The sequence below is a fragment of the Apteryx mantelli genome, chromosome 29, assembly GCF_036417845.1.
Source record: "Apteryx mantelli isolate bAptMan1 chromosome 29, bAptMan1.hap1, whole genome shotgun sequence".
Classification (NCBI taxonomy): Eukaryota; Metazoa; Chordata; class Aves; order Apterygiformes; family Apterygidae; genus Apteryx; species Apteryx mantelli.
This window is the reverse complement of record NC_090006.1, coordinates 4,413,410-4,427,064: the sequence shown is the minus strand read 5'-3', so window position 1 is coordinate 4,427,064 and position 13,655 is coordinate 4,413,410. Positions and strand designations below refer to the sequence as shown.

Sequence of the window (13,655 nt, the reverse complement as noted above, 5' to 3'; positions counted from 1 at the left end):
CGGAGGCTACTCCATGTGTACGGAAGAGCTGGAACCTCAGGACTGGTTCCAGCTCTTGTCAGGCCATGCTCTAGCCCTGCTTAGGAATTTGATAGCACCTTTGAATCCTGTCATCTTTATGGGGACAACAACAAATTCCCAGCCCAAAGGGGCACCAGCAAATATACCTGCTTCACATTCAGTGTCTTCCAGACAGAAACTGGCTTTGTGTCCTTCAGCTATCTTGGTTCCGTTGAGGTTCAGTAGGTCATAGTGGGTAAAAACCTCCATGCTGTGGTAATGCCTGCAAGACACAGAGGGAGAATTACCTTTAAGGAAAACAGCCACCACTTTAGTTGCCATCTCTAAAGTGCTGCACAGTCCCCCCAGCGGAGATGGTCCAATGGTTAGAGCACAAGGACTTGGATTTGAGCGGCCCAGACTCTGTTCTTTGTGCTGCTTCATCCTTTAGGCCAGTCATTTCACCTTCCTCTGCCTCGTCTCCGCCGTGGTGGGGTAAATGCATGACAGAGCACGAAGTGCTGCTGACAGAGAGGTGCTAGAAGAGGAAGAGTGAGAGAAACCACAGCCAGGAAATGTTCTGCTAGGCATAATCCTATGTGGCACCATCACCCCTATTGCCTTCGTGCTGGCTCCTAGCCCGGATATTTGCTTATATATCAAGTGCTAAAGCTGTTCAAGGAGAGTGCCCTGCTCCAGCCTTCGTGGGATTACAGCAGTGTTTTATACTGGTAAGGGAGGGGGGGGGGGGGAATCGAAGCTGCCATTTCTAGTGACCTTGTCATTTTCCAGAACAATAAATATTTCATCTGCTCTTTAACAACAGGCTCTAAACACGGCAGAATTTACCCAGACTAGCAACCCGGCTTGGGGGGAGGGGGGGCAGGAGGGTGGGTTTTTTTTCTTTTAAGAAACAGAATGCAAATTTATTGGCAGAAAACTAACAACAGATGGGATCAGCTTCTCTCAGCACTCACTTCGCTCGGATCTAAACAACACGACAGCTGGGTTCTCACACGATACATTTCATAATTTTAACTGGGAAGTGTTAGTGTCAACTCCGCCTGGCTGCGTTGCGATCAGAAGGGCTCCAGCACTGTTGAGCGCAGCAACAGTTACGAGAGAGCACGTAACAAGTGCTGCAGACCTCCACCTAGCAAAGTTAGACCACTGCAGAGCTTGGGTGACGGTGACCTTCTCTGTGTCACGCTGCTGGTTCAGCAAAACAGCTCACTAAAATTAAGCCTGTCCTGAAGTCCAGGTGAAGTCCACGGGACTTCTAGGGCTTTGCTGAACAGGGAGCGGGTGGTAGCACCTCAGAAAAACTAAGATGTGTGCTGCTCTAGTCTGGGCTGGGAACCCAGGCTTGGTCTTGCTGATGTAACACATCTGAATTTGATCCCAGCCTTGGAATCAGGAGAAAACCCACAGCACTGGTATGCTGAAAGCAGACCAGCTCCTTAAATCCCTGGACAACTCCACCAGCTTTGGGAACGCTGTGCTGAGAGACAGCGGAGCCTGTCTGCAAAGCTCGGCTCTCAGGAACGAGGCAACTGCACAGACAGAGCCCCGTTCAAAAGCCGTCGCTTAAGAGTTTTCAAAGAAAAAAGAAAAAAAAAAGCAGAACTCAACTCTCTTCCAGCTGTAAAAATAATCACGGCTTAAAGACTTCCGACAGCCGATACTGCCGCACCACTCTGCACATGTATTTACAGATAAAGGCGGGCAGGAGGGAAGGGGAGGAATTTTTTCCTCTAGAGAGGGTTTCTTTTTACCTCCCACTGCCTTTTCCCTAACCAAAAAATAAATTGCCACCTGCCAGAAGTTAATCACTTCTCACTCCCTGCTAAGGGTCTTTCCCATTTTTGTTCTACTTCCACATCAAAAGCCTACTGAACAGAAGCTCCCACCGATGGAGTAAGGCAGTTAGGAAAGAAGTGACTTTGGCTTTGAAGCTGTCTAATTTGGCTGCCTCTGATAAAAGTTTGTGGTCTCAAGTCTGACTCAGTTTCTGAAATATGTCTGAATCATTAAAGGAGGTGTTTACATTCTGATGTTTACAGACTGGAAAGATTGAAGAGGAATTGAGTTCATCCTCCTCCCTATAAACAGAATCCAGTTTAAAGCACACAGATGGCTCTCGGCCTCTTCCCAGTTCTCTCCTAGTCTCACCTCACTTAAGCCGTCTCTCCCAAAGAGCTCCAAGTGCCCTCCTTCTCAACCAGCCTGCAATGTGCTCAAATCCTTGCGGTACCCACAAATTCCCCGAGCCCCTTCCCAACAGGGCTGGGAAGGCAGACACACTACACTGGTCCTGGGTTTCCCCCTCCCTTTAACATACCATTTCCTACTTATTCTCGGCTCTGTACTGCTGAGGTTTTAGCTCTGCTTGCTGCTCCGACTGCAAACATTACCAAATCGCCCTGTCTGCAAGGTAGGTGGCCGGTATGGGAAGCTGCAGACTAGCACTCCAGCACGGCTGCGCTGATGCTGAACGTACCTGCACGTCCCACCTCGCTCAGGCTGTGCATGAAAGCTATTAGGGACTGCTACATTTGAGAACTTCTTGCTCTGTGTGTTTACACAAGGCACAAGTCTTAGGGCAATGGCAGGACAAGAGCCATGTACTGTGAGTTACTTAGCTCCCTTTTACCCCAAATTAAAGAAAATCAACACTGTAACAAGCCGTCATTTCAGAACCAAAGCATCTGGGTGGCTTGCTTCCAGCTCTCTTTCCTCTCCCTGGTTTACTTTGGCTGAAGGCGTCAGCTTCCCCCTGAAAAATGCATTTGGGGGGTTGACTTTGCTATTTGTCAAAAATAAACACAAAACAATCTCCCAGCTGTATGCAGTGTAAGCGGAGCTGAGATGTGTTTTAAAAAAAATGCAGAATTGATGATGTGTTCCTGAGTCCTTTCCCAGGTGAGGGAAGTAGCTCAGATGGCTTTCCTACCCACAGTGGGTCCATAAGCACACGCTCCCTTCTGTCCATACATACGCAGACTCCCACGTAGGTACTGCCTGGGCGTACACATCTCTCCCAACGAGAGCTCTGCATCTGTCCTGTTCGTATACCATTTCATAGCTATAATTCACGCTATAATTAGCTGGTTTCCCTGCTGTCAAAGAATCGCAACTGGCCAAGCACAGGTCACAATCTCTGCAGGAGACGCTAACTGTGAAACCATCTTCCTGGCACTCACCTGTGACAGTCGTGCCAGACCCAGGCGTGGCGGCCGTTCTTGGGGCGGAAGTCGGACTGTCCGTTGTTGTGGATCTGCGAGGAGAAGCGCAGCAGCCGCCGGTAGCCAGAAGTGATGGACGTGTTGACAGCTGAGCTGGCCAGGCAGTTCTCCTCGAGCGCGCACTGCAGCATGAACATCGGGCGGTCCTCCAGGTAGGCCGTCTGCTCCACCAGCTCCGCGTTAAGCACCAGGTCAGGGGCAGCTGCCAGGAGGGAAGGAAGGTTTGAAAGGAACTGATGGCCAGCAAAAAAACCCCCCCAAGTGCTTCCCTCAGATGGAGGCCCATCAGCAACAGTTTGCCATGCTTTTGACATGTCCAAGGCATGGCGTGGGCCACCCCATTTCTCCTGCACACCACAGGGCAAACGCTTCTGCCAAAATAAAAGAAAACCTGAGCCACTCACTCTCTGAGCAGGACACACCAGCACCAAAACGGCCACCTCCTCTGGGACAGGAGACATCGGCTCCATCGTGACGGCAGTGGGCCAGGGACATCTCTGTCCCCGAACACTTGACGCCGCTCATGACCACATTGTCAGCAGTGATATCCCCATGCCAGTACCAGGTTTCCTGGATAGAAGAGCAAAAAGAGGCATTTCACACACCATTAGTGGACTGCTGGGGGGAATGTCCATACCTGTATAACTTCCATTCTTGCTCCAGAGCAGATCGAGGCACCAGCCCACACTATCAAGGAGATGGATCTTGCCAAAGGATGCTGGTACCTAAGTTAAACCCTAAAGTTTGCATCCTGTAGCTCCCACTGCAGTGAATCTAGACATGGAGCCTAGCTACTAATAGTTACTAACACTTCTTGCTGTTTCAAGCCCATTTCCAGAGTTTCAAAAGAGACAGTGGATTTGTTTTGTGCCTACTTTAATGGGATCGGGGTTCCAGGGGATGCTGCGCGCTTGGTATTTGTCGAAGCCCAGTAGAGAGGCGGGACGCTGCTGATCAGTAGCATCCTGCCTCTGCTGCAGGCAGCATCCCGTCTCTCACCTAGTTTCTCTCCGCACTCCCCATCTCTGAACTGGAAAAGAAAAACATTCTGGCAGATCGCTGACCCCGGTGTCTCTGCTGTGAGGGAGGGAGGCCACGGTTGTGTGTTAGACGCTGTTGGGGCCATCTGCTCTTTTTAAAAAAGCTATGCTTAGCCTCTGATGATTAATTAAAAGATGAGATGCTGAAATGCAGAAGTGTTAAATTCACTGACTAGCAGAGGTCTGCATACATAAGTGTGCCGTGTGCCCTCCTTAACCGCAGGCCCACACCGCTCCCTTCTCACCTAGCCTGCTCTTAAGCATCCTCCGTGCAGTGCTCAGCTAAGCCTTCACAGAGAGCAGGGAAGTACCGCTCTGCTATGCACGGAGATTACCCCAAAAAAGAGAGAGACGGGGGAAGAGCTTTGTTAAAGGACTTGCCAGAAGGGACTGCACAGATCAGGAAAGCAACTGGGGAAGCGAGCGCGAGTCTGTTTAAGTAGAGGGCTGGGACTGGGATTAAAACGTAGGTCAGGACAGATTCCCCGTCCTGAACATCTGAGCAGCATAACCATATCTCTCTCCTTGTTTTTGAGCTGGTTTAAGTCTCTGCTTAGCTTTAATCCAGCTGTAAACTCACTTCTCCTCCCTGCTCTGCCCATCCACTTGATGAATTCATACTTGGGCTGTTTTAAGTCAGATAGGCTGGGCCTTTAGGAGAGATGCCCAGCAGTTAAACCACGTCTGCCTTGTGACATCTGTGCCCTAGGGAGGACAACAGGGAAGACCAGATTAACCACCCTTCTGCCAAAGCTGGCCAGCGGACACAGCAGTCGCTGGGATGGACGTGCATACGCCCCGACTGGTTCCAGGAGCCATCGCACTCAAAAATGAGATTCAGACCCTGAATAAACTGGGAATTTGGAAACCCACACAGTAACAAACAAGAAAAAAAATATTCGGGAGAAAAAAAAAAAAGAAAGAAAAAAAACCCCCCAACACTCTCCCAAAAGATACAAACCCTCCAAACATTATATTTGGAGTCAAGTCTTAAAATCTTCAATTCCCAGAGAAGTTTACATCAGCCAGAGGCAGACCTGGACTTGCCAACCTGTAAACAGAGCATTTCCACGTAGGTCATGTCAGGTCTGAAAGGGGCAAAGCGCTCGCTGCTGAGAGCAAGGGCCAGAGGGCCACAAGACCGCGAAGCAGAGCAGAAGATTTAAAAGTGGCTCGGTGACCTGCCCTGAAAGGCTCGTCTGCAGGACAAGCCCTTGCCCAGCAGCACTACTCTAAACCCAGGCGAATCACCACCTCTCTGTGTCTCAGCTTATCTCTCTGCAGGAGGAGGAGCGGTTAGATAAGCCGGCCCTTTTGTGCTTCAGATCGTTCCTCTTGTCAGACAGGAGAACATCTCTTTCCCTCTCATCTCAGAGCTCTTCCTATATAAACCATGAGCACTTTTTCCCCCTAAGAGCACGTACAAGGAAGCTCCGATCTTAGCACTGCAGTGCTATTCACAAAACTAAGCACACTAAACCCCCTGATAAAGCTGCAACTGCAAAGTTTGGGAGAAGGGAAAGGAAGAAAGAAGAAAAAATTCTGATCTGTGCGTTAGTGTGAGTGACATTTCCAGGAAAAGAAAACCCATCTGTACCATCGCTTCCATTGCAACAGGCTGTTTGTTAACCCTGTTAGCAACACTCTTTGCACACACGCACACAGGGCTGCCCTGTTCTGCACAGTGTAGCTTTATGTTCGTGTAGCTGGTGCAGCCTGGACACACAGAAGCGCCTTTTCTGTTCTAAATACCAGCAGTCTCAGCTAAAGGAAAAAATGTCTTGTTTCTTGCTGGACTCTCAGGGCTGTGTCAATAGAGCTGGGCAGCTGGAAAGGCCAGCGTTCAAGGGACGTGGCTATCCTCAGCTCTTGCGCTCTGCTTGGCAGCCACACAAGCAAATCAGCTGGAGGAACCGAGGAATTAGCTTGCATGGGGGGGGGGGGACCATGGCATGGGCACGATCCAGCCTTCCTCCTCCTAAGATATCCGACCCCAGTGTATCCCTCAGGGACCTGCAGATCCCTTCTCTGGCCCTGGATAACAGCTGCACTGATTGGGATCTGCCTGCCCACGTGCCAAGCATTTCCTCCAGGGATCCCAACTTGATCACTCATTAGAGAGGACAAGAACTCATTGCAGGACTGCGCTCCCTAGGCAAAGTTTAACTGTCTAGTTTTGCCTAGAGTCTCTCCTGCTTTCTGAACGAGCCACACAACCAGCCCTGAGGATGCTGAGGCTTTTACTCAGTTGAAGGCCTTGTTTCTCCCTGCACACAACCAGCAGCCTGTGGGGAAGAGACGTTAATTCGCAGTGGGTTTATCACTGTGGCCCAGCAAAGCCAGCTGCAGCTGAAGGCCCAGCAGACCAGATGCTGCACAAAAACACAGGAGAACCTACCGGACCCCACGGGGAGTCAGGGCAGCCTCCGCTCCCTGGGAGATGCACTGCAAGCACATTTGTTATTTGTCTGAGCATTGGGTTTCCGAAAATTGTTTGGGAAAAATGTTTCCTGCCCAGAACTGACCTAAGGCTGTTTTCTGCGTGCAGGTCTCTGTCTATAAACACACATGAAGTTTATTTATTCACTGACAGTTTGAGCCCAAGTTTCCCCAAACTGCTGGTGACTGCTGATGCCCAGGCTGAACTGCCTCCAAGGGCCTGAATTCCCAGAGCACAGCAAGGCACAAGCTCAGACAGGGGATTACTTTCTCCCGGGGAGAAACCAGCTCTTTAGGAGCCCCAATCCCCATTTTGCCAGTGTCCTGGAACTGCAACAAAGGCCCAGAGGAAGTTTTGCCTCAAAGCTCAGAAGTTACATGTTTCCCCACAAAAGCTGCTGTTGTGCCTAGGCCCCTCTTTGATGCCTCTTTCACTTTGCAATCCTTGAGGGATAAACCAATATGGAAATACACTGCACCAGGGTTATGGGTCTATGCTAGTTCCTGACACCTGATGCCACTTGTTCGATCTGGGAAGTAGAGGGGAAGCCACTGTCCCTCTGCCTTCCAGCTCTCACAGGCTCATTACCACCACTGCTTTCTTCCCCTCCAGCTAGCTCAGAAGGCTGCTGTTCCCCATGCCAAACTGCCGCACTGGAAAAGAACGCTTTATTGCTTTGTGGTTATCCCGAGCTTTCTTTTATCCCTTTATTAAATGTCATTCTTAGTTGTGTGCAAGCAGAGGGGCTTCAGGGCATTTGTCATCAGAGGAGGAAGAAACATGAACAGCTCGGCTAACATACAGTTCTGCCACACGTTAGCGTATACACCACGCTGAGAGGTGACTAGAGGAGCAAAATCAAACTGTCTTCGAGTGATCTGACACCAAGTTAAACTTGGCTTCCACACTTCAGTCAGCCTGGGGAGTGCAACTCCCAAGCTGACCCAGGGAGGGACAAGAAACTCCACACAACTGCTGTCCCAGCCAGGACTAACCAGTCTTCTCAGGAAATCTGTGCCTCGAGCAGTATGAAAACAGCAGCTCTGGGCAAAGCTGCAACAGCTTTTTCTGCTGTGAATATTCCCCCGTGGCTGTTGTGCAATGAGGCTGAACCATCAGGGTCTCTCCAGCTAATGCCTTGAAGCCAAATGCTGTTGCATGTTTTGTTTGTTTCTATAAGCTTTCCTCCTTCTCTGATAACTCCTACCCAAATACCTGTATGCTACCGTGGCTGAAACGGATGCGTGGCAGGGCACGGGGACCCACCTGGAAGGCATGGCTGGCGAACCCCAGGCCCAGCTGCCGACACACCACCATGGCCTCCACGGTGCTCCAGTTCTCGCTGCAGATGGTGCCCCACTTCAGAGTGCCGTTGCGCTCCGCCAGGACTTCCACCCGGCCCTCGTAAGGGTTGCGGCCACCGCTCAGACGCAGCTGCAGGGCATAAAAGCAAACGTGTCAGTAAATGGCCCAGCAGGCTTTGCACGGTAGATGCAGCAGCTGGGCTAGCAACACTCAGGGCCTAGTATTTTCAAGGCTTGCGGTTAAAGTCGCTGAGCCCAGAAGTCTCGGCCCAGCTGCTAGCAAACCATCTGGTGCACTTCAGTTCTTCATCTCCCACACTGGCAGAATGGAGCAGGTCAACCCTGCAAGTCTAGCCGAGGCCAGCATCCGAAAGAAGTCCTCCCCAGCTGCAAGAGTGCCACATCCCTTGTGAAAGCTTCTCTCTGCCCCTGCATCAGGAGTTGGTTTATGACCTTTAGCTGGAGAATTTACTCAGAGGATCTTATGCCTGCTTCACTCAGAAAAAGATTTTAAGCTCCACGTGGCAAAGATGACAGCAGCACCTACTTCAGCAGCCATCTAGGTACCACTGTCATGAGATCCAGCCAAGTATCCCACCACAACAGGGCGGTGCACCAGCTCTGCAGGGCCACTGGGCTGCACAGGTCACAGCTGAAGTGACATTTTGCCCAGTTATAACCCCCTGTCATGCTTGGAGCTCAAAGCTCGTTACAAAAGGGAGGATCATCCTTGCTCAGAAACAGAGGCCCAGCAAGCAAGTGCCCCTGCAGGGGATTATTTCCTCCCATGCAGTGGCACTAAGCAATAAAGTTTAGTATCATGCAGAAAAGGCCAGCAGAAAGCCCAGCATTTGGGGAATTGTTACACTGATCAGAAGAAGGGATTTGCTTTCCTGTCTAACACAACGCACATGTTAAAATCTAAATTGAACAGGCAGGGTTTAGTGAGATGATTCCTACCCAGATCCCTTGGGTTTGATGTTCTCTGTGTCAAGAAGGATTAGGAACCAGCAGACAAAGGTGACCCAAAGGGCTGCAGCAATGACGACTTGGATGCCTGCTCCCAGGGGGGCCATGACCGTTGAGACACCCTACTTTCCTCTGGCCTTTTCAGCTTTGCAGAGAATAGATAAGAGGGACTGCACTAGGTCATGGGCAACACCCTTCCTCTCGCACGGCAAGGAGGAAAGATAATGCCCACATAACAGAAACGCTCACTCTCTGAAAATGGGGCTTTATTCTCTTGGGAACCCTGTCCCAGGTCTCTTCCCTGCTCATGCCGAGTTTTGCACAATCTTCTGTTGCAGCTGGGGCTTCCACCCATGTTCTTTGGGTGAAGATGTCCCCCCCCAGATTAACGTTACAGCAGGTACAGTAAGAAGCATTCTGACTGCACAGCAAGGGAGGCCAGATGACGCTCTAAGAAGAAAACACCTAGCCGTGCTCGCTTGCATCCAGATCACTTGGCTGCTCACCTGATTCTGGAAACCCATCGCTGGAACGTTGCATCTCACAGCAGCATCTTCTTCATGGTTACAGCCCTGCGACTCCGTATTGAACTTGCAGTCCGTGATCGATTTTTCAAAGCCTGTACAGTCAATTTCATTCAGATGAATTGGACCCATACCTTGAAGAAGAAAAAAACCCAAGAAAACAGAGTCTTTACTTTCTGCCTACGCTACTGTAGAGAGAAGAAATATCTGGTAACAGTTTATTAATACACTGAAGACATCACATTGTCTTCCAGCATTCAAAACACAGTAATGCTGAAAAAAATCCAATGTTTTCTTGTACAAAATAAAAAGTACAAAATTATTAGGATTATTAACTTTACCATTAAGAAATTCTTTCCAGTAGTCTCTGGGACTCAAACACACCAGAAACGCAGAAAAAGCCAAGTTTCCACTGTTGCATAATTTACAATCTTCAGCTGCAGGGATTTTCAAATTATGACCTTTTGGCTAGGTCTATATACCAGGAATCTGCTCTTGATCAAGCCCTGACATTTAAATGGGACATACACGTGTTCACCGGGGCAACAAAACAGAACGGCGCAGGGATGTGGCAGGGAAACACATGCGCAGACAGGTGCGTTACGGACTCCAACAACGGTGACGCAAACAAGACTGCAGGAGAGTGAATGTAATTCCTTACCGCAGGGAACAGTCTCAAGGCACATCTTAAACACCGGTCACAGCAAGCACAGACACAAGGATGTGCCGGAATCTCCCTTCTGCCTGGCCCACCACGAAAGCAGAGCACCCACAACCAGCCAGCAGTTGGGAGCTGAAATGAATCATTTGGTTCCTACCTGGACAAATGACAACACGTGACTGTCATTTCCAAAGAGACCCAGCAAGAGGAGAGACCCACATGGGAGAAGGCAATAGTCCTGCCAGTAAAGTCCCCAGATCCTGTTTCCAAATGGAGTCCAAAGCTGTTTGGGAAGAAGTTTTGGGAGAAGGAATCATAGGTTCCAGCAGATGATCTTCATCACAGAAGAAGAACTGGAGTCCTTCTTGGAACTCATATAATCCACCCACAATCAGTCTTGGAAACACACTGGATAGTCTTGATAGGAGATCCCTGCAAGTGGCCAATGTGGAATCTGACTCCAGCAGTTTCTAGGAAGCTTTATGAGAGGGGAGGCTGAGGAGACAAATGCTTCTGAACTTTGCTATGAACGTGCTCTCTCCAGACTCAGCACAGTCAAAACACTGGCAGACGCTGTGCTCTGACCGCAGATGGCTCACGGTCAGACCCTTCTATGTGATCTGCAGGTGCGCCTGTTCCTGGTGAGCGGCCAGGAGGAGCAGCGCGATGATGGCGATGAAAGACACACAAACCGCAGAAGAGGTTTCCAAGAAAGAGGCTTCCACCTGCTGACACCCTTCATCAGTCTTTTCTACCAGTCGCAGGAGGTTAACCAACACCAGATAAAGGAACTGTGTTCAGCTTGGAGTTCCCCTTCTCGCTATGTGTGACGCACCGCAGCAGGCTGCCAGGGGCCAGGCAGACCCATCCAGAAAGGGGAGGGAGAAAAACAATAGTTTTCTTACCATTACTGACAGCTACTCTTGATTCCTCATTCCTGCAACATTATTCTCAGCAGAGCACAAGTGATGAGGGTCCTGCAGAGCCAGAGAGATGTACCTGCCTCAAAGTATTCCCAATCAGCAGAGAAAAGACCACCAAAATGACACCCTGGCTGCTGGCTCAGTTTCCTCGTCTGCACCTAGAGATGATGCCATTTGCCCAGCGTTAGGCAGTGGCAGAACTGCCCACTGCTCTCCGACAGCAGCATCCAGCCACGTGCTGCCTCCCCCCAAGCCCTTTTCCACTCACTCCTCCAGAAGGGAAAGTTTTACCCAACCTCTAAGCCTGCTCCTTTGAGTTCAAAGGAAAGGGCTGACTCTGGAAAGCAGGAAAAGGTAATTGGTTTATTAACAGTAGATGGAACCACTTTTTGCTTAAAAACCTCTTTCTACCACTATCCGGAGCCTTGCTAACTGTACGTGGCAGTCAGCAAGCGGGGCTGCACGCCCGTGACTCAGATGCCTAAACTGCGGGTGACAGTGTAATGATCTGTCTGGTGAACTTCTCACCTCCTCCGACTTCTGCCGGGGCAAAAGGACTGGGAAAACACAGCAAAAAAGGCTCTCCAGCATATTTCCACAGTTGTATGGTGGAATGAGCCAGGATGTATCTGAGACCCTATTCCTTACAGCAGCAGCATGAACAACAAGCATGCATTTGCTTCTGATCTGATCGGCAGAATCAGTTGGGCTCTGGCCACACGTCTGTGCCGCAGCACTTCTTCCAGCCCTGTCGCCATACCCACCGGTCACACGAGACCCGTGGGCATGGGAGTGGACTCCTAATTGAGGCCACTCGGGAATGTGCATCTAGCCTTTTTTGCTTCTCTCATTAAAATCCTGTTTGTGGTCAACATCTGGAAACGGTGACGCTGACCCAGTCATTCTGCAACCCGCTGAACGGTTCACGTAGGAGGAGCGGCTCGCTGCTGACCAGAGCTGGAGGGTGATGCACAAAGAATGCAGGATGGATCCAGTCCCGCGCTCTCTGCTGAAACAGCCCGACAAAGTCATACCAATGACATGACAAGGCAGGAGGGCAGGGCCCAGCTCTTTGATCCACGTAACCCTGGCACATCTGCTCTGCTCTGGGAAATCCTTTCGTTGACACGTGGAGGCAGGACGGACTGCTGTGCTGGGCACTGGAATGTAGCCAGACTGCATTCCCAGATGTGCTCAAAGCCAGTGATAAAAATCATATATCCCCGCTGTTCCATTCCCTTTAGCAGGAGAACAGGATTAGAACTGTATATCCAACATACACATTTACCGACTGCTTGAGGTTTTATTCTATATCCTCCCACCGAGGCTGCAAGGAATGGCAGGGACCGAGCAGCATTCAGGAGACCTGGACCCAGAATCTTTGTGGTAGACACTTGTTTCCCACAGGTCTTAACCTTAATATCTTAATTTTAACCTTCAGACACTAACTGCACGTTGATCTACATGTAGCCCCTCTTTGTGCATTTTAGCCTATGAAACTAAATCTCCAGCACAGCAGTGATGAGACTAGTCGTTAAAATTTGTGTTTGAACACACAAATTCCACGAGATCCAGCAACAAAGCAGAAGATAAACATGTAAATGGACATCGAGTTCAACAGCTGCAGGACTCTTCCATGCAACGGGAGCGCAGAGGTGAGTTTGGGCCAAAAGAGCTCCTTTTCCTACCGCAACATGACAACCCTGCTGCTGAAGGGAGTTACCCTTCAAGTGCTTGTCATCCCAGGGGACAGTTTTGACAGTGTGCGCTGATTGATTGCTAGCGTTTCACATTAAAAGAAAGGAAAGCATGTGGGAATCGGCAGCCGCTGCTAAGAGTTTCCAGACTGTGGGCGGGGAGACGCAGGGAGCAGCACGTTCTTGCCTGTCACGTGGCAGCCGCTTTTTCTCCCCCTGAGATGATTATGCCGTTTCCTAGATGCACTCAAACACATCAGCAGCTCCCTGCGTCCTACCACAAGACTTTCTGGAGAATCCAACAGACAGGTCACATTTAAAAGCTTTCCAGATTCTGGGCAACACCACTGTGTTTTACACGTGCTGTCACTTTCCCTCCTGTTGTCCAAGCCGTGCTGGTCTGGAGAAATTTCACCCTTTCATTTAGTTCCACAACATGGGTTTTGGTTTGGTGTCATTGTCTTTAGGGCTTATGCTACGGGAGCAAGGCCTGTGAATCAGAAGGTGGCTTGAGAAGGAGTTTGTTAGGCTTTGAGATTAACAGTTGCCCTTTACCAGAGTTTGGCATTTAAAACAGCTGCCAAACGCAGGAAATCCAAACCCAAACCAGGCTATAAACTGTACAAATGGCCCTTCTATTTATAACAAGCTAAATTAATGTTTTGGACTTAAATCGGAGAGTGTTTGAAAACAGTGTTTGAAATAGATATCGACCCATTTTTGCCAGGAACCTTCTAGTAATGCATTAAAAGTTTTCTAGATAAGCATCATGGTGTAAAGAGAATTTGAGTGCAATGGATGTGATAACAAACAAGTAATTGCTATAGCAGCTGTTCAAGGGAAAGGGTAAAC

At 49.7% G+C, this 13,655-nt stretch overlaps 1 protein-coding gene across 9 annotated transcripts in view; it reads right to left on the bottom strand.

The window, feature by feature from the left end:
- LOXL2 (lysyl oxidase like 2) overlaps window positions 1-13,655 on the bottom strand; it is a 64,534-nt gene that overhangs the window by 5,013 nt on the left and 45,866 nt on the right. For all 9 annotated transcript variants that reach the window (XR_010886573.1, XR_010886572.1, XR_010886574.1 and 6 more), the window contains 5 exons: window positions 9,505-9,656; window positions 7,992-8,159; window positions 3,650-3,815; window positions 3,204-3,447; window positions 168-283 (listed from right to left, as the gene is read on the bottom strand). Coding sequence is in view for 6 of the 9 variants with exons in the window: in XM_067312562.1 (XP_067168663.1) it covers window positions 168-283; window positions 3,204-3,447; window positions 3,650-3,815; window positions 7,992-8,159; window positions 9,505-9,656 (846 nt within the window). In the remaining 3 variants the exon portion in view is untranslated. The remainder of the gene's footprint in view (window positions 1-167; window positions 284-3,203; window positions 3,448-3,649; window positions 3,816-7,991; window positions 8,160-9,504; window positions 9,657-13,655) is intronic.